This window comes from Thamnophis sirtalis, unplaced genomic scaffold (genome assembly GCF_051295495.1).
Source record: "Thamnophis sirtalis isolate CommonGarterSnake01/CBP01778 unplaced genomic scaffold, rThaSir2_p1.2 scaffold_11, whole genome shotgun sequence".
Lineage (NCBI taxonomy): Eukaryota > Metazoa > Chordata > Lepidosauria > Squamata > Natricidae > Thamnophis > Thamnophis sirtalis.
The window spans coordinates 58054700-58077357 of NW_028261391.1; the positions used below are offsets into that span (position 1 = coordinate 58054700).

General features: G+C 39.5%; 1 protein-coding gene across 3 annotated transcripts in view; it reads right to left on the reverse strand.

Annotated features, from left to right (window-relative positions):
- The window catches only part of HSPA12A (heat shock protein family A (Hsp70) member 12A), a 49092-nt gene continuing 26434 nt past the window's right edge, over window positions 1-22658 (reverse strand). For all 3 annotated transcript variants that reach the window (XM_087725870.1, XM_087725868.1, XM_087725869.1), the window contains exons 7-12: window positions 9730-9901; window positions 7302-7388; window positions 4947-5051; window positions 3535-3793; window positions 1810-1913; window positions 1-1301 (exon numbers count right to left, since the gene is read on the reverse strand). In XM_087725870.1, the coding sequence (XP_087581996.1) occupies window positions 667-1301; window positions 1810-1913; window positions 3535-3793; window positions 4947-5051; window positions 7302-7388; window positions 9730-9901 (1362 nt within the window). In that variant the 3' untranslated portion in view covers window positions 1-666. The remainder of the gene's footprint in view (window positions 1302-1809; window positions 1914-3534; window positions 3794-4946; window positions 5052-7301; window positions 7389-9729; window positions 9902-22658) is intronic.

Below are 22658 nucleotides of genomic sequence, written 5' to 3' on the forward strand. Positions count from 1 at the left end.
TTACTACTGGATCATTTCTTTAATAAGATGGCAACTCTAACAGGTTTACTAACTTAAAATAGAAGCAAACCCCCACCAAACCAACAAGTCATTTGATCCTATAAACGAACAACAGTTTTGTGCTACAAAGACCCAATTTCTAAACCTGTTCATTTGCAATTTTACATGCTTAAATTCCAGTATTCCTACTCCATCATATAAATAAGAGAGGTTATCTTTTAAAATAGCTGAAAACGAATTTCTACTGTGAAATGGATAACCACAAATCATGGTTATAAATTTCACTTTTAGTGCTTCAAAAAAAAAAAGTACATTAGTTGGTACCCTAAATGTAGAAATAACAGGTTTGATTATTAGGCCCTAGAATTCAGAACATATGAAAGACATCAAGTAAAGCAACATGTCTCCCAAATAAATAGAGAAGTAATATTTCAGCACTTAATTTTCATTACATATTTGAGTTGTTCACTTTACTATGTAGCACCTGATAACTCTATGTTCAGACTCCATATTGGTAATTTGAAGAGCAAAAAATAATAATTAAAAATCCTGATGCTTTCTTCTTCTATGCTTTATCTATCTAGCCAAAATTCAGGATGTTTTTGGCAGCCAGTGAACAGAACATGGAAACAATAGGTGGTGAGGGTCATGGAAAAGAAAAGAAAATCAGTAGTTTAGAAAATCAATGCCAGCTTTTACACTTTTAGAAGTGGCAACATCAATTGCCATGGCTTTAATCTCAGTGTCTCCAAACTGCATTAGCGTTTTGATTTCCCTCCGGCCTGGCACAGATTTGTCACTTCCTGTGAGATCCAAGCGCAGCGTGCCACACTTCCTCACTCCAGGCTCAGTGATGAAATTCACATTATCGTGTTCCGAGCTGTAGATGTTGATCACAATGACCAGCTGAGAAGGCTTGGCAGGGGTATAGCTGCGGGACACGGTCTCCCCAAGTGCCACGGACTGGTCAGCCGATATGAACTTGTCAAAGACGTCGGTGCACCAACGGGTGCCATCTTTAAGTAGCAACTTTTCAGTAGGGTGCTTCCCTTCCACGTAGCGATTCAGGACTCCCACCCCATAGGTCAAGGGGGAACGACGCACTTTAATGACAGCAGGATCCAGACCAAAGAGGACTGCTCCTTTGAGGATGGTGAGCCCCACATCTTGAGGGATGATGATTCGGCATTTTGAGCCAAAAGAATTCTGTACAGCTTGTTGTAGAAGTGGGGCTTCTGCAAATCCACCCACAAGGAATAGAAACTTTACATTTGTCAGTTCAGGTTTGTCAAAAATCTCACCTGAGCAGAGAAAGAAATCCAAGGGATGAGAAAAATAGCGCATTTACTAAGACCCAGTGAGAAAAGAATCTAGTCTCATCAGAACAATTTGATAAAAACATTAGGTACAGGTATATGTATGCGTGTCTATGGGGGTATATATACTGTAGATACTTATGGATCAGGATGTTATACAGTATATAGGTGTTCAGGAAGGGAGACGGTGTAAAGAAATCAAAATAGGCAACATTCTTCATATTAACTTGATAATCTCAACCATAATCCTACAGAAATGATAATCGTTAAACAAGAACATAATTATTTCTGGCATATAGAATTTGTATTTTTCAGGCTGTATGTTCAGTGGAAATTACAATAAAAGACTTATATACTCAGACTAAACAACTGCTAAAAAAAAGTGCAATATGATAAACATTTGGGATTAATTGTCCTGAAGAGATAAGATCTCTGCATTCTGAATGTTCTGACTCTTAATGACTTTAAAGCCTTATACACCCTTAATACCTACTGAGATGTTCTATAATGTGGTCAATTGTAGGTTTGAAGAGGGCATTCATTGCATCAGGACTCATTCTCAGCATTCCTTGGGAGGACCACTTCACAAAATCCACACTGCAAAAAAACAAAGAAAGCAACTGTTTTTTTTAAAAAAACCTACCCCAGTTCTAAGAAACTTTCTTGAAGATAGGGACAAAGTCAACGGAGGCAACACTGTACAGGTTAAGAATTACTTGGAACTTTTTGTAAGGAATGAAAAGATGAATCTATATTCCATTTGGGGAAAAGACTGAAAATGATCCTTACTGAATATTTATAAGTCTACATGTAAAAAGTTAGTACAAGGATGTATATCAGCTCTGACCCTTCAACTCCAGCCTCTCTGTAGGAACATAGATTTTAGGGACAGAGTACAAGCAGTTAATTCTCTATCATGTCAGGAATCAATCTTACTTGTTCAATCCTATTTTCCATTTAACATCAAATGGAAAAGTCTTAAGGCAAGGTCAGTCCACATTCCTGTGTACACCTCTACACCTAACACTCTGTAGAAGGGAAATATTGTTTAAAACTGGCAGGAAACTCTTGCCACTGAAATATAACTTGTTTCCTGTGCCTGACAGCCCTTCCCCCTGCAAAATAGGCAGGCAGAATTTCTCATCTTGAATTGGTTGCCACTTGTTACAGACAAAAAGTCATTCACAGCAAGGACATGCTTTTAAAGATGACTATAGGCTTTGCACTAGCAGAGCACACTTCTCTTTGCACAAGGAAGGGCACTCCCTTTCTCAAGTGCTGCTTTTGAGTTGGTGAGTCTCTTGGATCAGAACAACATGTGACAATGAGGCCTAGTCGGATGGTGAAATTCAAGTGTCATCTTTCGTGTGAACAGAAATGTTTTTGTAGGGAGAGGGCTAGATTTTTTCACCCTCCTGTCAGAAGAGGCCTTTGGTGCTTTTAAAAAATTCTAAAGACAAAATTCTAAAGATACGCCATTGTACCTGCATAGTACACCATCCTTTCTATCACTAATTAATGGGAGATTGTTCCAAATAGAAGGAAAAAACCTCCCTTCTCACATACTTTAAGATTGTTTACATTAGCAAATGCTATGATAAACAGCCTACATCCTCATGATAAATGGAGCAATTTCACAAAATGAAATTTTTAAGGAAGGGATAAAGAAAGATGTGGTTTTCTTTTTGTAAATGGACTAGTTAAGGAAGGAGGTTTGGGTCTGGCAATTTTACAAGCTTGATGCTGGAAAGGAAGAAAAAACTGTTTTTATGCTGGTGTTGCTTCACATACTGTTAGCAATTTGTCCAATTGAACTTGAATTAATTATTCATATTTCATGCAATTAATACAAAAAACTTTCTGGATTATTCTATGATGAATCTTCTGCATATCTATTTTTTTTTTAAGTATCAGTGACTCCATATGATTTATTTCCAGAAAAAAAACAGTCACAGAACAGCTTAACAGAGCCAAGGTGGCGCAGTGGTTAAATGCAGCACTGCAGGCTACTGCTAGATCAGCAGTTCAGCGGTTCAAATCTCACCGGCTCAGGGTTGACTCAGCCTTCCATCCTTCCGAGGTGGGTAAAATGAGGACCCAGATTGTTGGGGGCAATATGCTGACTCTCTGTAAACCGCTTAGAGAGGCCTGAAAGGCCTATGAAGCGGTATATAAGTCTACTGCTATTGCTATTGCTATTAACTAATTTCTGACTTACTTGCTTTTCCTTAAGGCATGTTCTACGCTGTGACCTCGAAACTTCTTATAGTAGTCAATGAAAGAAAAAGGCAGGGTGATATTCAGTGGATTTGTCCGATCTGGAGCTGCTGCCCTCTTCCGAGACTCAAATGCTATCATCAGATCAACCCAGGCAGCAGGTCGCTTGATTTTAAATTGTTCAATAAAATCTTCACCAAATATTTTGCACAGAAGTTTTTCAAATTCATAGTCTACACCTAAAGAGCCATATGGCCCTCCTGCATGAGAAATAAAATATTGTTAATGGGAAAAGTTATTTAAGAATTGATACAGTGAAAAACTATGGGTATAGCATTTTGCCTAAAGATTTTGTCTAGACAATTCAAGCACCTTTCTGCTGTGATAAAGGCTATTAAAGGCAACAATATCTTTCCCATAGAATCAGGTTACCACATGACAGGAATCATCTCTGTTTGTCCTTTGCCATCAAAATGTTTGTGGTCAAACTTTTGTATACTCAGTGCACAAGGGGACAGAGCTCTAGCCCATAGCTGTGTCTTGAAATCTACGTGAGAGACATCCCGGCACCATCAGGAAGTCTATTCATGGACAAAAATGCAACATCTGTATAAAAGCCATGGTTAGTAGGTTGTGCATAGCTAGCCAAAATGACCAACCCATAGCATAACTTATCCGTTCTTGGAATGTGTCATTTGTCAAGAGGTTTCCAAGTGAGTAATATATGCATGCATGTAGCCCGTTCCTATGTATCTTCATTTAAAATGCCTGTTAGAATAAACTGATACTCTGATCTCAGTTACATCGAAAAACTCATAATGAACCCAAGGGACAATATTATATAGTAGAATCAATGCGCTGTATAATTTATTCTTCATTTCTTGAAGTAAAGAAAGTTGAAGAACCACAAATCCAATTTTTGCTTTTCTTCAAAGATAAGCTTCTTTGGAACAAGTTTGCAAGTTTAATAACATTTATATGCCGCCCAATCCCGTAGGACTCCCGGCGGCTTACAGTACAAAAATAAGTCAAAAATAAAATACAGGGAAAGAAAAGATAGATTTAAAAACAGCGCACCATACACTCCATTCTAAATGGGGCTGGACCATATTTTGGGGTCAACAGCCCCAGGCCTGCCGGAACAGCCAGGTTTTAGTGGCTTTCCGGAAGGCCGAGAGAGTGGGAAGGGTCCGGATCTCTGTGGGTAGATCATTCCACAGGGCCGGGGCAGCTACAGAGAAAGACCTCCCCCGAGTAGTCGCCAACCGGCATTGCCCGGTCGACGGTACCCGAAGGAGGCCCAGCCTGTGAGATCTTAGACTACATGACTTCCAGCAAACCTTGTTACAAGTTGTTTTCAGGGTAAAGAAATTAAATGTTCTACAATCAGTAGGAGTGAGAAATCTATTTTACCTGTTGCCTTGTATAGTTCCTTCAGGTGTCCTTCTGGTAACCTGATCTGGTGCACAGTCACATCAACTGTTCCTCCTCCCCCATCCACAACTATGTAACGGTCACCTATTAATCCAAATGGAATAACAACAGTTGGGGTTTTTTTTCGCCCTGATGGGTATTTTGCATTTATTTTAAAAGCCACTTCATAAAAATCACAAGACGTTTACAAAAAAAAATCATGTAAAAGTTACAAACGTATGAGCTAGTTTGCTACTAAATAGACAGCAATTTGAAAACGGAGAGCAAATTAGGATCGCAGCACATTTGGGCACTGATGCTTGAACCATGTACTGAGTGATAACCAGAATGACTTACTTATACTGTCATTTACTTTGAATAATATGCGAGTTAATAAAGATAAATAGATTTATGGTGGTTCCTACACCCCAAAGTATTGTACTTTCATCATGCCTTTAAGCAACTTGTTCATCTCTTGTTCGGATTATTGCAATGCATTCTACATGAGCCTATCCCTGAAGAGTATATGGAAGCTTCAGGTGGTAGAGAATTAGGTCACGCAAGCAATCTTGAGCGCCCAATGAAGGGAGATGTAACACCTCTGCTGCATCAGCTCCATTGGAGGCCAGGTGCTGCCAGGTGCAAATCAAGGTGACCTTTAAAGCCCTACATGGGGCCAGGTTACCTGCAGAACGATCTTCGTCCCATTACAATGGCCCATCCCACCCAATCAGGCAGGGAGGGTATGTTGGGGAGCCTATCAGTTAAAAGTTCTTGAAACACTATCTTGGTTCAAGGTTTTTGCATCAATCAAGCGTTGACTACAAAATATGAAACTTTTAATGTGGACACTATCTACAGTAGAAGAAAGTTCTAGACCCATCAGCTAAAGAATTGTTACTGGCAGAGCCCAGGTAGAGAGATTTGTCTGTCATTCCCCCTGCCCTTTGGAACATTCTGCCCCCCCCCCCAAAGAACAACTGAGGTGGGCCCTCACTTTCCTGATCTTGGGGCCTGAAGGCCTGGCTCTGACAAATTGCTTGGAGCTCCCAAAGTAACAGGCAGCCATGGGGCTGGTTGGCCTCTTGGAAGACCATCCCTCCTCTGGCCTTTTTAACTTTGAATCTAACTATCCTTGCCTCCTAATGTAATATTTATACACAGTTCTTATCTTTTTATCTTTTACTTGTACGCTACTCGCTACCCAGAGTCCCTCTGTGAGGGAGATGAGTAGTTTCTAAATTTATAACATGTTTATAAATATATAAATAAATGGTTCTTGAATGAGTCACACAACACGCAACTGAGTTCTATTGCCTCACCCCTGTTATCATGTGTGTGCAGCAAATAACTTACTTAAAGAATTTATATTCCAGTTCACAGTACAAATACAGCAATTCATAGATCAACAAAATTACAAATACTTTTAGATGGTGGTGAAATTTTTAGAAAATAATTAGGATACTGTCACCCCAAAAATAATCTCTTTCTGAAAGCCATACGACTCAATTAATTTATGTGGGGCAAAAGACTTTAATAAAAGGATGCTGAATTGTGTAAGCTGACTAAAAGCCACTGAAAAATTAAAACCCTGGCATGATATGACTTGTATTAGCAAGACCTTGCTAACAATCTTGCCTTCCGTCTTGAATCATCTGACAATTTAGGGCAATCAGTAAAAGCAGCACCCTGTTATATAAATTACAAAGGCAGGAGGAGATCTTCTCAAACCTGGGCAACCCTTCAGAGGGTTAGATTCAGGGGTGGGTTTCTCGCCCCGTTCCAACCGGTTCAGTTGGAACGGGGCCGGCATCGTCCTCGTGCACGCACGCAGTGCACGCATGCGTACTAGCGTCTGTGTGATGCTCCAGCTGCTCCTGGAGGATCGCGCAGGCGCTGTATGCATTCTGCGCATGCGTGGAAGCGCAGAAATCGTCAAAACTGGGTAAGGAGCGCGGGCGGGCGGGTGGGCCCTTCGCCGTTCCCGGAAGTTATTTACTTCCGGGTTCGCCGACCAACCAGTTCGTGGGGACCACTGCGAACCGGCTGAAACCCAACCCTGGTTAGATTCCAAACTCTACAATTTTTTAGCGAACATCCGTTTGGTGTTGAGAACAAGTCCATACATCTGGAGAGTGGCCACATGGTGGGAAGCAATGATGGGTATGGAAGTGATTCCAGTGAGGATAATTTTTAAGACATGCATTTATTTACAAATGTGTCTTTATGTGGCCCTCTGCATTTATTAGAATCAAATATTCACATAGGCACTAAAAGGAACAAGGCAAGAGTCTCGCAGAGAACCATATTCTGCTGGCAATTCAAAACCAGCAAGACCAAAACAATGGACACTACCTTCCTCCAACTCGGACCAGATTTCTCCTATGACGTTTTCAACCAAAAAGGTGCGGCTTTGTCGATTTCGTCGAATGTGTTCTTTTGCTGGTGGTAACACAGAGAGAAAATGACTGAGTATAAAAGAGCAAAAGCAAAGCTGTATGTACATGGGGCGGAAAGCAGGGAAGTGGGCTACACATCATTCGGTTACGAATTAGAACGAATACATTGATAATCAAAGCTATAGCCCCAAAGTGGTGTCGCTCTTGGTGTGATTCTTTTTCAACAGATTGAATCAGAGTAGACCTCTGTGGTGGTTGAAGGCTTTTAATTCTATATAAACCAAACTGTTTATTGCAAACTTACCATAAACATATAACAAAGGTTAAGCAAATCAAATTCTGCTGAAAGTAGCTTTGCAGTATTTTGTTATTAGTTAGGCTATTAATTCATACATAACTGTGAATAAGAGAATCTGTCTGACATTAAGGCAGATCATGTCTTCTTAATCTTAGCAGATCTGTAGAGGAGAACTACACAACATGGTGCCTACCCCACACCAAAATGTCTTTAGGCACTCCCTTTGTACTCATAAATCTCCCTTCCCCATCATATTTCTTAAAGATTATTTTCATTTGAAAAAAAAAAAGAATACAGGCATGCTGGAAAACAAAAGATGAGCATATTGTATTGTTTTTATCTTCAGCAATGAGTACAGGCCCACAAAACAAATAGGATATCCTGCTTGAAAAACTGCCTTCTGTTCAATGGGCATTAAGAGCTGTGGTGGCGCAGTGGTTAGAATGCAGTACTGCAAGCTACTTCTGCTGACTGCCAGCTGCCTGAAATTTGGCAGTTCAAATCTCACCAGGCTCAAGGTTGACTCAACCTTCCATCCTTCTGAGATGGGTAAAATGAGGACCCAGATTGTTGGGAGCAATAGGGTGACTCTGTAAACCCCTGAGAAAGGGTTGTAGAGCACTGTGAAATGCTATATAAATCTGTGCTATTGCTATTTTGGAATTGCCAAATCCTAAGGCCATCATCATCATCAATTTATACGTCACTTGACTCCCATCAATTCTTAACACAACAAAATACAAAAGAAATTATTATCATTGTCCTTGGAGTTTTAGTTGTTGTTTTCCTCAGAGCTAGGATGAAGGGAAAGGTAGTCAGAATAAGTTCAACCAAGCGATTCATTGGAAAATTCCTGGCAGGAGGCATCTCTCAGGTTGGAATTAGGACATCTTCCAGTTTGCAATTGTCCGGCTTATCTAATCTGTGATGCCTTCGTGTTCACAAAAATCAGCAGAGTTGGTTAAAGAATGGGGGGATCCTTTTTTCTTTTCTCCCTCCCCCCCCCCGGTTTTGGAAAACAGTTTCACATATTATCTTTGTTGCCATAGTTAGGTATATCCTTGGATGTTGGGGCCAACATAATTAGAACTCCTATCTGGAAGACAGTCTCCAAATCACAATAATAAATAAATAAATAAATAAATAAATAAATAAATAAATAAATAAATAAATAAATAAATAAATAATGATAAATAAATGATAAATAAATGATAAATAAATAATAAATAAATGATAAATAAATGATAAATAAATAATAAATAAATAATAAATAAATAATAAATAAATAATACATAAATAATACATAAATAATAAATAAATACATAAATAATAAATAAATAATACATAATAAATAACAAATAAATAAATAATAAATAACAAATAAAAAATTGAGTCACTGTTCATTGATTATTGCTTACTAATTTTGGTTAGAATTGTTTATCTTTGTTTGGTATGTTCCTTAATTTGTTCCCAGCCTCTCAGAGCTGCAGTATTTTGAGTTGCACAGCCATACACATTTCTTAAAACCTTTACTTGAATTAGATCAGTAAATAGCACCCAACAACAGTTTATTGTTCTCTGAAACCGCAAACAAAACTAGTTCACATTTTGATTGGAGAGGTATGAACAAATCAGGAAACTCCACATATGTTGGCATGTAAATTCAAAAATCCCCCAAATAGCAATAGCAATTAGACTTATATACCACTTCATAGGGCTTTCAGCCCTCTCTAAGCAGTTTACAGAGTCAGCATATCGCCCCCACAATCTGGGTCCTCATTTTACCCACCTCGGAAGGATGGAAGGTTGAGTCAACCTTGAGCCGGTGAGATTTGAACCGCCGAACTGCAGATAGCAGTCAGCTGAAGTAGCCTGCAGTGCTGCACCCTAACCACTGCGCCACCTCGGCTAATAAAGCTAATGAACAAGCCACTGTCTTTTTTGTGAAACCTCATTCCTGGTTTCCCCATTATCAAAATCAGACCAACTAAGAGACAGTTTTTGTCTAAATGCTTCCATAAGGAAACATGTGGGCTGCAGGAATGAGGTGCATCATCCAATCGAAGTCTGATTAAGAGAGTGGTACCTGGTGTAAAACCTGAGGCAATAGTTTCACTGGGAGTGTAGCCGTTGACAGGAGCTCTGCTGCTTAGGTCTATCATCTGATGAAGGCGGAGCTTCCTGCAATAAATTGATGCAGCTTCCGGTTCCAAGGCAATTATCAGTTGTTCGGAAATCTCTGGGGACGCCATGCCTGCCTGTGAGAAATGAGATGGAATTGTAAAAAAGATTGTTTGTTTGTTTGTTATTCCTACATACTTGCTCCAAGTACATGTATTTCTTGATTTACAACAGTTCGTTTAATGGCCATTTGAAGTCACAATGGCATTGGAAAAAAGTGACTTATGTCCATTTTTCACACGGCAGCATTCCCCCATAGTCATGTGATCAAAATTCAGATGCTTGCCTCATATTTTGCAACTTTCTGAAAAGTTAAGTCAATGAGGAAGCCAGATTCACTTAACAACCATGTTACTAACTTAACAACTGCATTGATTCACTTAAGAACTGTGGCAAGAAAGCTTGTAAAATGGGGCAATACTTATTAACAATTGAGGATACCTGTAATCCCAATCCTGACCTTTTTTCCCATCCATCTCTATAGTATGTTGATTTCTTGATTGAGTAACTGAAATATTTAGTTTTGTTTTACTGGAGATAGTAAAGTGAAATGCTTTTGGAACAGTGGTGGGTTTCAAAAATTGTTTGAACCTACTCTGTGGGTGTGGCCTCCTTTGTGGGAGTGGCTTGCCACCCATGTGACCGAATGGGAGTGGCTTGCTGCCCATGTGACCGGATATGAAGATGCCGACGACACTTGTCAGAACCACCTTAAATTACCTCACACACAGCACTGGCATGCATAAGAATATGATGTAAACTTGTTTTTTAAAAGGCATCTTTAGTTTGCGTTAAAACAACTTCAACACACGGAATGTTCTGATTGTACCACAAACGCACCTTACCTTTCACAGAGGCACTGAGTTTTATAAATATGAGCATGATAGGGTAGAATAATCATATCCAAGGACCAGTGGTGGGTTTCAAAAACTTTTGGAGCCTCTTCTGTAGGTGTGGCCTGCTTTCCGTGTCCACTGGTGGAACCCCTTCTAACCGGTTTGGTAGATTTGACGAACTGGTTCTACCGAATAGGTGCGAACTGGTAGGAACCCACCTCTGTTTTGGAATATAGTGACAGAGTTCCTTAGACCAGCAGTCACCTAGTGGTGGTCTGTGGACCACTGGTGGTCCATGAGAAAATTTTGGGGGTCCACAGAAAAATTATTTGCATTTTTTTATATTGCACTAAATCAAGGATCCTCAAACGAAAGCCCCTGGGCCAGATACATGCAATGAATGGTTGTATTGCTGCAGAGTCTCCCCCTTCGGGGTCTTTTTGTGCAGGTAAGAAGGGGACAGAAATTCTGGCTTGGGTCTGCTTCAGCCTCCTGGTATGGGGCTTTGGGCAAAGGCTGGAGGGAAACGCCACTGGTAGCAAAGAGCCAGAGGGCCTTGTTCCAGTGGGATTGTATCAGGGGTGGGTTTCTCGCCCCGTTCCAACCGGTTCGGTTGGAATGGGGCCGGCGGCATCCTCGTGCACGCGCGCAGCGCACGCATGCGTACTAGCGTCTGTGCGATGCTCCAGCTGCTCCTGGAGGAGTGCGCAGGCGCTGTATGCGTCCTGCGCATGCATGGAAGCGCAGAACTCGTCAAAACCGGGTAAGGAACACGGACGGGTGGGTGGGCCCTTCGCCATTCCCGGAAGTTACTTACTTCCGGGTTCGCCGACCAACCGGTTCGCGGGGACTGCCGTGAACTGGTTGAAACCCACCCCTGGACTGTATCATGGCCTGGAACTAGCTGACCATCTCACCCTGCTGATCCTCCAGGTGCCGGTACCTGGCCTTGCACTCCCACAGGTCTTCGCGCTGCTTGGAAAGCCTATGCTTGTAGTCCTCAGTGAGGTACTTCTACTGAGCCTCCTTCTCGGTCAGATCCAATTTGAAATGAGCTGTTTTGCCAACTCTTTCTCATGGTGGCTGCTTAGCTCCAACAACTGCTTCCTTTTGGGGCCCTAAGGAGCCCAGGCAGGCAGGGAAGGAGTGGCTGGGAGGGGAGGGGCGGGTAGAGGTCAACGAGGTGCCCCTTGATGTGAATGACATCAAGTTGGCCACACCCACCCAGCCAGTCATTAGGCAGATCATATTAGTGATCCGCAGGATTTAAAATTATGAATGAGTGGTCCCTGAGGTCCAAAAGGTTGGGGACCTCTGCCTTAGACTGTATCAAGTAAGAATAATATTAACAGTTCGATAAATTATCTATTTGTTGGGCTTTTCAAATTAAGTTGCTCAAAACCACCTGTGTAAACTTTGCTTTTTGTGCCTTGTCTGGATTAAATCCAGCTTTTATGCTGTGGGAGAGCATCTAATATTTATTTTTTATTATAATTATAATTGACTTTCCATTAAAATTGCCCAAGATTACAAAATGTTTAAAATACATTTGATCGCATGATAATTCAATACAATTAAAAGATTTATTTGGACTACTAAGACTATATATGCCATGTCTGAAAGGACCATGTGAAACATTACTCTTGAGGCAGTAAATCTTAAAAGTTGCATTTTTCTGTCTTCTCCACATTAACTTGATCTCTCAACTGCACGAAACAATTGTGGGCATTATGAGATGAGGATGAGAAAATAATATATGGGGTTATCAAAAAGCTGAAGGGTTGGAAAAGGCCACGCAATTAAGTCAAAATTAAAATGTATTTATTTGAGCCATGATAATCTTTCAAACAAAATGTTTCACAGCAGGAAGCAATGCAAATGAAACTCCTCTTTTTCAAAAAGTTAAAAGTTGCTCTCAACTTGGATGACTCAAGATGGAAGACTCAATATTTAAGTCTTGAAATCCAGATTATGGATATTGGGGATAAATATGCTTACCAGCATTAAAACAGCATTTTAATTTTTTGGGAAGCTATCAGACAATAGTGATCATGCCAAAAGAAATATCTTTTTTCCACTTATTTATAATTTAGCAGCACTGCATTTTCAGGGCTCTGAAGCTCAATTCCATGAGTGGAGGGAGGGGGGAATCATTTTAAACCACAATAAGCACGGCTGATCAAGTAAAGTGGAAGACTATATATTTTGAAAGATTTCATTTTTAAAGGAGTAGAAAACCTACTGTTTTCCCCAGTTAATGTGGGAGTCAACAGTGAGAAACAGACACAGTCATTTTGAATGAACACAATTTCCTGCCGCTGCTTTAAACCAGGTTCCAACAGATGGTCACAACAATATATTCATGTATTTACTAAGATAACATTAATTTCTGCAAACTGCTGTTGAGTGGCATGGATGCAGTAGAACAGAGTATAATTTTTAATTTGAAAAATGTCCTGTTTTTAATGATCTACATGGCATCTATGTTGGGCTGGCAAGATAGTTTACAAAGTATGTTTTCTAATTAGCATTTTAAAAAACAATAATTGAAGGCTAGGGTTAAGTTTCCTTTTATTAAGTAGTGCACTAGAGTCCTCTTTTGGGGGCAGGGGGAAGAATACTACTTCAATCCCCAACATAGTTACCTATCTTTAAAATATAATAACTTCTCAAAAAATAAAAAAAATAGTTTAACACTTTTTCAACTTGGTTATTTGCTTATAGATGTTTCATTACTCAACTAAATAACATAATGTGTATCTGCATGCGTATGCACACACAAACGTATGCTGTTTGTGCGTGTGCATACACACATGCACATACATTCTACCTCTAAGTAACTGTTAAAATTACAGACTAACTGTATGGTCTAATTTAGAAATCTCTTGCCCGTAACTTTTCAACCAAAACCCTTGTCCACTGCCCTCTCTCCTTCTGCTGTCCAAAGCAACAATTTGAACTTGTCCATTCAGAAGTTTAAAACGTCTTAAAATTGACAGGTAGCTGATTCATTTTCCTTTGATGGATTAAGCCAGAGTTTTCAAACGTTTTCAGTCCACAGGTTCTACTATCCTAATTGAGAGGCAAAGCTTAGCTGTGTTTGAGTGAACTCCTTTTTTCCCCTTGCCCTTACTCTTTCATAATCCTCTGGATTAAACATTTAATGCTAAGTAGCAGGAAGACAGATTTTTTTAAAAAATTAGTAGTTAATATGATCTTGACATGCAGCAACGATAACGCTTCTGTTAAAAAGATTCTTTTTTATTGAAGAATCGTCATTGATTGATAAAATGATTCCTTGATCAATTGAAAGTGAATTAACCATTTTACCTAGCTGAATTGAATAACATGGGCACTTTTGTCCATGCCTATATAAAAGTAGACTTCAATGAAAACTACTTCGTTAGTTATGTGACCAGAATTCAAAGAATTAAACTATAGCACATATAAATATGCACATGAATATCTTCTCTCTCTCTCTCTCTCTCTCTCTCTCTCCCTCCCTCCCTCCCTCCCTCCCTCTCTCTCTCTCTCCACACACACACACAAACACACACACATTTTCTATTACAAATAATATGGCATAAAGGAATTCAAATGATGATGATTTGTCAACATTTTGGAGCATTCAAACAGAAATGAAATGTATTAAGTATGCTATTTGAGTAGACTGTGCATCTACCTCTTCTGTTGATCCCTTAGGGGTTTTTGCCATTTTATATTTTGGGAAATTTCAGCCACAAAATGAGGTAATATGTGTATATTTTCAGGGCCAGTTCTTGGTACCAGAAAAGAGACATTAATTTGTCTCAGAGCCATATTCCAAATGTAAAATCCTAACCAGCCTCTTGCTCAGTTCTAACAAGCATTGAAACTGGTTTCAGAAGCAAAAAAAATTTTAATGATAGAAAACGCTGGTTTGGAAAGTACATTAAGACTGTGATGAAAGTAGGGAGAAGATATAGAACCCAGACAATGCACTGTTAAATGGAAAAGAAAAAGAAAAAAAATTAAATATATAAGTATATATCCAAGACTCAGACATGAGGGAGGGTGGAATATAGGATAGATTAGCGATGGTAAGGGAATAAGAAATGATATCAAATTATATTTGGGTTTGCGGAAATACAATCCCAAGGAAGCATAAACTGAGATCTGAAAGAGACCCTTACAATAATAGAAAAGAGAGAGGGGAGGAAGAAGGAAAGGAAGAGGGGAGGAAAGAAGAAAGAAGTGAAGAGAGGGGGATGGAAGGGAGAGGATGGAAGGGGAGAAGGTAGGAAGGGGAAGGGGAAGAGTAGGAGGAAGGAAGGAAGGAAGGAGAGAAGGGAGGGAGGGAGAAAAGAAAGGGAAACGAAGGTGGTGTTACAACAGGCGGAAGGAATGGTAAATAAAGCAGCCCAAACTATATTATAACCCATTAAATGAAATAATAAATGTATAAGAATGATAAATGTAAAGAAGAATAACAATTATGTGAATGTATACTTAAAATGGTATGTAAGAGAATAAAAAATAAAACTTTCTTTAAAAAAAAAGAATGTGAGGAAAAATTAATCTAAGCCCACCATTACAGGAATTACAGACACTCCTCAATTTACGACTACTGAGCCCAAACTTTCTGCTGCTAAGTGAAATAGTTAAGTGAGTTTTGACCCACTTTATGACCTTTCTTGCCACAGTTGTTAAGTGAATCATTGCAGTTGTTAAGTTAGGGGCACGGTTGTGAAGGGAATCTGGCTTCCCCGTTGGTTTTGCTTGTCAGAAGGTCGCAAAAGGGGATCATAGATCCCAGGTACTGCAAACGTCATAAATACGAGTCAGTTGCCAAGTGTCTGAATTTGGATCATGTGACCATGGTGATGCTGCAATGGTCATATAAGTGTGAAAAATGGTCATAAGTCACTGTTTCCAATGCTTCCTAGCGGTCTCTAAACAAACTGTTGTAAGTCAAGGACTACCTCTCATGAGGAAATCATTTCTTGAACCTACATGTCCCAAAACAAATGGGTATCACAATTATTTTCTATTTTAATACATTCTTTTTTGGTAAGGGGTCCCCGACCTCCAGGATGCGGCCCATTACCATGTTGCGGCCTATTTGGAACTGGGCTGTACGAGGGAGGCTGGCTTGTACATGCGCGTGCACAGCTCAACTTGCAGTCAACACGTGTGCACATGCATGCATGTGCTGGCCCACCGCTCACGTGGCCCAGTTCCCCTCTCCTCCTCCCCCAATCACAAAGCCACAAAGGTTGGGGACCACTGGTCTAAACCCCCTATCGTTCTTTTTTGAAATCTAAGATAGGAATTTAACATCACAAGTAATTCAGTTATGGTGCCTGCATTGATTTCACTAACTGCATGTCTATTATTTAAGAGGCTTTAATAGAGGGGAAAGGCGGACATTCTGCTCGATGAAACAGGCCAGAAGGAGCTAACTTTTGTTTTTCTTGCACACCAGCCTCTCAGCTGATGCACTTCCCTCTTTGTCAACAAATAGCACACATTATTGCTGACTAATTGAGCTGGATAGCTTACCCGATTCCAGCAGTCCTACTTTGTACCCTAAAATATTTCTGGTTATTTAGAAGTAGCAGTGAAGGATTCATCCTGGGCAAAGCACCTAATCTATTATTAGTATGTTATTACTTTGCACAGAAAATGCAGGAGGAGCAGATTCCATTAATCCTATTTGTGCAATCCAAGTCCCGTGATTAGGTCTAAATTGGAAGTTGTTAACATACATTTCTTGCTTCAAGCATTTTTACACAATGATCAATTAGCTTTCTTAATTAATTATGGCTTCAAAATGATGCAACTTTATCCCACTTTACATGCTCCATAACAAACATTAATATTAATGTAACAAAGGGGATTAATTAGTGGAAGTATCACCAGAAGAATCTCATCCACAACATTTTGCCGTGATGATAACAACAAAACATTGACTAACAACCATCTGCTTCCAGTAACAAAGGATATTTGCATGTATTTCCCCATTCCCCTTAATATTTCAAATGTGATGCACTTCTTTAGATATTCTGCAGACAGAAAATGTACCTCTGTTCAATCAAGAGGTAAAGCTTTAAATCGCTATTTGCCATGATTCCAAAAAGTTTTTTTTTGCTATCCTTCTTATATAAACTAATATTTAATTATGAATCAGTAAGAACCATAATATGCTGTAGAGACTGAGGAATTATAGGAATTGAAATCTACATATCTTAAAATTGATATGCTTGAAACACTGTTCTAATTTATCAGCAAAAAAATCGGTTCCACCACAAAACCGCGGAGGACAAAATCGCGCTCGACGAAAGCGCGCATTTGACGTCACAGCGCGACGAAAACATCGTGCTGTGATCGAAAAATGTAAAAATAAAGCTAAAACCTTACCCTAACCCCCCCCAAACCTAACCCTAAACCTAACTCTAAACCTAACCCTTAACCTAACCCTAAATCTAACCCTAAATATAACCGTTAACGTAACGCTAAACCTAACGCTAACCCTTAACCTAACGCTAAACCTAACGCTAACACTCTAAACCTAACCCTAACCCTTAACCTAACCCTAACCCTAAACCTAACCCTTTCCTTTATGTGAATCGGCTTGCTTTAATTTTAATTTTATTTCAATTTTTAATTTTTTTCGTCGCGCTGTGATGACGTCACATGCGCGCTTTCGTCGAGCGCGATTTTGTCCTCCGCGGTTTTGACGGGTCATGAAAAAATCAGTAACAAGGCAAAATTCCTTTTTGCCAAACCAGAAACCTTTGTTGTTTTGAAGAAGAATATTTCGCCGAGATCCGGACCCTTACCACCCTTCCAGCTTTCCGCAAAGCTACTAAGACCTGGCTGTTCCGGCAGGCCTGGGGCAGTTAAATCTTTTAGCCCCAGCCGAGGTTACGACTGTTGTGTGTTTTAAACTGTTTGTCTTTTTATTTTTATTTTGTACCCCCTTGCCTTTCTGATTGTTAGCCGCCCTGAGTCTCTCGGGAATAGGGCGGCATACAAACTGAATAAAATCTAAATCTAAATTTTCTTTAGCATTACAAAACTTGGAGGAAGAAACATTTACTTCTCATCTTCTTGTCTACAGGAAGGAGAAAGGCAAGACACACTGAGCTTAAAGTTTTGCACTACGCCCAGAAAAAAAAAAATGTAGCCAAATCGAAATTGTTCTAATCTGATTCCTAATCCAGTGTTTCTCAACCTTGGCAACTTGAAGATGTCCGGACTTCAACTCCCAGAATTCCCCAGCCAGCATTCGCTGGCTGGGGAATTCTGGGAGTTGAAGTCCAGACATCTTCAAGTTGTCAAGGTTGAGAAACACTGTCCTAATCTACCAACAAGGCATTATATTTTTTTGGATGCGCCATGTCGCTCATACTTCGTTTACTTCAGAAGGATTTTTGCTAATTATAACTTCAATGTACACTATGAGAAATCACATACTCCATGCTGACTCCATTGTTTTGAGTTTCCTCTCTGGGGTGTGCGTCTGTGTGTGTGCGTCTGTGCCTGCGTGTAGAAAGGTTGAATAATACATTAGGAAGGAGATAAATATTTACATACCTATCCCTTGTAAAGAGTAATGCCTGACGGACTTGTGGAAATTACCAGATAAAGTAACAAATTATACAGCTTTGAGGGAAAAGAGAGAGGAATGACTCATTTCATCCTATTTATAAATCTCAAATCTCTTTTATTTATATAGATGCTATGGTTTGGGAGCCTTCTGTTGATTTTCCTAGCCAAGCCACCCTGAGCAGGAAAAAAGCAAAGTTTTACACTCAGGCAGGAAAAGCAAAGGTACAAGTTCTGATTAGATTAGGTTAGATTGGCTCAAAAAACTGTGAGAGGGACCTTGGAATCCTAGTGGAAGATCACTTAAATATGCGTGGCACGACAAAACCGCGCTTGACTAAGCCGCGTCCGATTAAACCGCGTCACTGATGTCATCAACAGGGCGACAACAACGAGCGCGGAGAAAGAAGGGCGCTTTAAATAGCGCTTTGAAAGCAAGCCGATTCAACTTAAGGTAAGGGTTAGCTTTAGGGTTAGCTTTAGGGTTAGGTTAAGGGTTAGGGTTAGGTTAAGGGTTAGGGTTAGGTTAAGGGTTAGGGTTAGGATTAGGTTTAGGGTTAGGTTAAGGGTTAGGTTTAGGGTTAGGTTTAGGTTAAGGGTTAGGTTTAGGATTAGGTTTAGGGGGGTTAGGTTTAGGTTTAGGTGTTAATATTAGGTTTAGCGTTTACAGCGTGCTTCTGTCTCCGCGCTGTTGTCGCCCTGTTGATGACGTCAGCTACACGGTTTCATCGAGCGCGGTTTAGTCGAATGCGGTTTTGTGGTGGAACCTAAATATGAGCCAGCAGTGTGCACCAGCAGCCAAAAAAGCTAATACAATCTTTGGTTGTATAACTAAAGACATAGAATCAAAATCATGTAAAGTATTAGTACCGCTTTATAAAACCTTAGTAACACCTGGAATACTGCATCCAGGTCTGGTCACATTATAAAAAAAATATGTTGAGATTTTGGGGGAAAGTGCAGAGATCCAATTAATCATGATTGGTTGGACTGAAGCTGTTTCATCTAAATTAAGACTAAACTCCAAGGATATGATCAGATAGATAAAAATGCAAAACATAACTCAAAAGTGGCTTACCAATGAACCAGTAGTCTGGGTCAAAGGAATTCTTGCTATCATTATGTTTGGTTGCATGGTCAACTGGATATTTAGACTGGATTTGACATTTATATCCACCTCTCAAGTCCTTCCCAAGGACCTCAACTAGGGAGATGTTGCTGTGATGGCATTAAAGGTATTGTCGCAGGATATAAACTTTTCCAAGTAAAGCTGCCTTTTGCAACTGACAAGGGTGACTTTTGTCAGTGCCGTTCAAGTGGTGGTCCACCTGTTTTGGGATTACACTATTACTATTGGCACTCTGTTTTCTTTTGCTACAGTCATTCTACTTCTATTCACAAGTCTTGTGTATTACGTCCTTCAGTTCTTTCTCTTCCATTTTGCTGTCTCCAAGTTCTGCAATGTCCATTATCCATACTTTTAAAAAATCTTTCTTATTGACAATCATTACACGTCTGGGTGTACTTTGCCTATTTTGTGGTCCCACCAGTTCTTACTTGCAAATTTCTTGAAGATCTTCCTAGGTATCTGTTCTGTCCCCCCTTCCTCGCTCGTTAACAGATGACAGGCACACAAACATAAAAGGGAAGAACTTTATCAGTTCTCGGCTCAGACTGGCTGCGAGCCCAAAAATAAACATAAACAAAGTCTCTGACGAGAAGATAACAGAATACAAAACAAAACTCTTACAAAACAATTCACTTCTCCAAGTGTCTCCTTGAATCAGGGTTACAGAAAGCAAAATCACTTCTCCAAGTGTCTCTCACAACCAAACCAGGACCGATGAATGCTGAACGAATGAATGAACGTATCAATGAACGTTGACCCCTGCAACCAGGGCGTGGCACCATCCGTCCTCTTATCACCAGAAGACCCACTAACGAGCCCCAGCTGCATTGTTAAACTTGCATCCCGAAAAGACTCACAGGAGACGTCTGCTGAGTCACAACAGTATCAATGTTGCTACTTTGTCATGTACTTGTTTATAGTTAGCCTATGCAATTTTCTTGAAGCAACTAATTCCACTTTTCAATTAAAACTGTTTTGCGCATGCGCAGAACTAAAAAACAAGATGGCGGCAGCAACCAGGGAACCGGTTTGGGGGCAGGGCAAGCCTGGGTCGCTGCCAGTTCCAGCAACCCAAGCCACTATACCACTACTAGTTTGGCCAAACCGGTAGGAACCCACCTCTGGTCCAGTTCAAACTCCACTGAAATATATGAGCAAAGTTGAGCATCCATGTATTTCAGACAGTGTTTTTCCGTACAACTTCAGAGACAGTCCATGTAAAGAGATAGGAGAACCTGGCAGATCTTTTTGATACTGTTAATTTCAATGACATATGGGTGATATTCCACTGTGGTTGGTTTATGGATGAATAATTTGTAATGCGACATGTAAGAACATCTTTGCCCAAGTCAAGCCAAAGAAAAACCTTCCCTGCTGATGTTACATTTCTTTATATTTAAGATTTAATATTAATTTTCTATAGCATAAATTCATTATAAAATCTGGCTTCTTTTAAGAAACTCTTACAGCAAAAGTTTCAGCTCTCAAATCAACAAAAAGCACCTATTATTTTTACTATCAGATTTTTGAATTCAGAGGTAGAAGTTTGCTTTATGAATAAAATGGTAACTGAAAGCAAGTATCCCTTCAGTAGATATCAAAAAAAATAAAGCAATTTTAAAAAGGCAGATTGAAATTTCTCAAATGTTATGGTAACACTAGCAGTATCATCATCAACTTGTATTCTCTCTTATCGTGTGAGTCATTACCCCTGTTCAGGTAATATAAACACACATCTTGAACTCACCTCTTGAACATCAGGGAGTAGCCTCTTCCACAAATACAGATCCTCATCAAAATTTGTCATGGCTTTCCACTTCAAAAGATTTCTTAAAGAAATCCTTCATATGTAAAGCTTTACACCCATGAAGGCTTCCAGATATGTTTGAGCCTTAATTGTACAGAGATTATCTGATTCAGAAGGTAGCTTCCAATCATACACCATAGGCAACCATTGAATTTCTCCAGGGTGTGGTTGAAAAAAATCAAGATGGCCGCTGCAATAGTGCTATCTGTGGGATACCCATTTTTTCCAGGCACATAAAAGATGAAGAGACACTCCACTGCCAACATCACCATCGCCACTTTTTTGTTGTCCATAGTCTGCTGACATCTCCGGTTTCAACTACAGGTATGTTCATTTTCCCTGACTACCATTATTTTATTTTCTCTATTTTTGTAATAACATTTCTCCTGTGTATGTATTATCTAATTATTGATTAGTTAATATGGTCCCCAACATACATAATGGCTGCATACATTTTTCAATAACATTCCACTGCAACACACATGGGAATTGTTAATAGAACATGAACACATTATTCATTTATTTTCTAAGGTTACATATGGATACCAACATAAGGCCAAAGACAAAACAGATTAACATCAGACATCTAATGTTTGAGCTTTACCTACAATTGTGTCCTTCCTGAAAGCCTTAAAAGTAATCTGGATACGTCATTAATAATCCTATAAAATAGATTGTTGAAACAAAAATGTTTCTCAACATCAGTGATGGGTGAAATTATTCAAAGTTATTGGAATACATTAGGGATTAATTAAAATACCCCAAACACCTTTAGGAAATGTACACTGCCAAGTCACTGAGAGTGGGATTATATACATCACGCTAGCTATGAATATTAAATAGATGATATTCTACAGATGCATCTAAATGTCTAAAAAGGAAATGAAACTAAAAAGTAATAAGGCTATCATCATCAATCATATAAGCAAAACAAACTTGCCAGAAGTTTCTATATTTATAAAATATTATGAAGAAAATGGGTATTTCTCCAAGAGACATCTGTGCTGCTGAGAAAGACAAGGGAAATTTGCAATTCTGTATTTATCCTTTATTATTTATAGGTAGTCCTTGAATTATGACTATAATTGAACCTACAATTTTGGTCGCAAGTCAGTGGGTCATCACATGACTAGACCTGATTTTACAACCTTTTTCATGATGATCATTAAATAAATCCAACAGTCATAAAGCTTGCTGTTGGCTAGATTTTACCGGAAACTGGAAATAAACACCAGTTTCTGGCAAAACCATTGATAAAACATGATCATAGGATCATAAGTTCTGCAAATAATGACAAATGCAGGCTGGTTGCCAAGCACCCAAAATGCAGTCACATGACAATTGGGGGGGGGGTGTTTGGTGATCTGGATGTCACAACTTTGCAACCAGGTTGTAAGACCCATTTTTCAGAACTTTGAACGGTTGCTAAGCAATCAGTTGTAAGTTGAGGTGTACTTGTATTGCCCTGCATT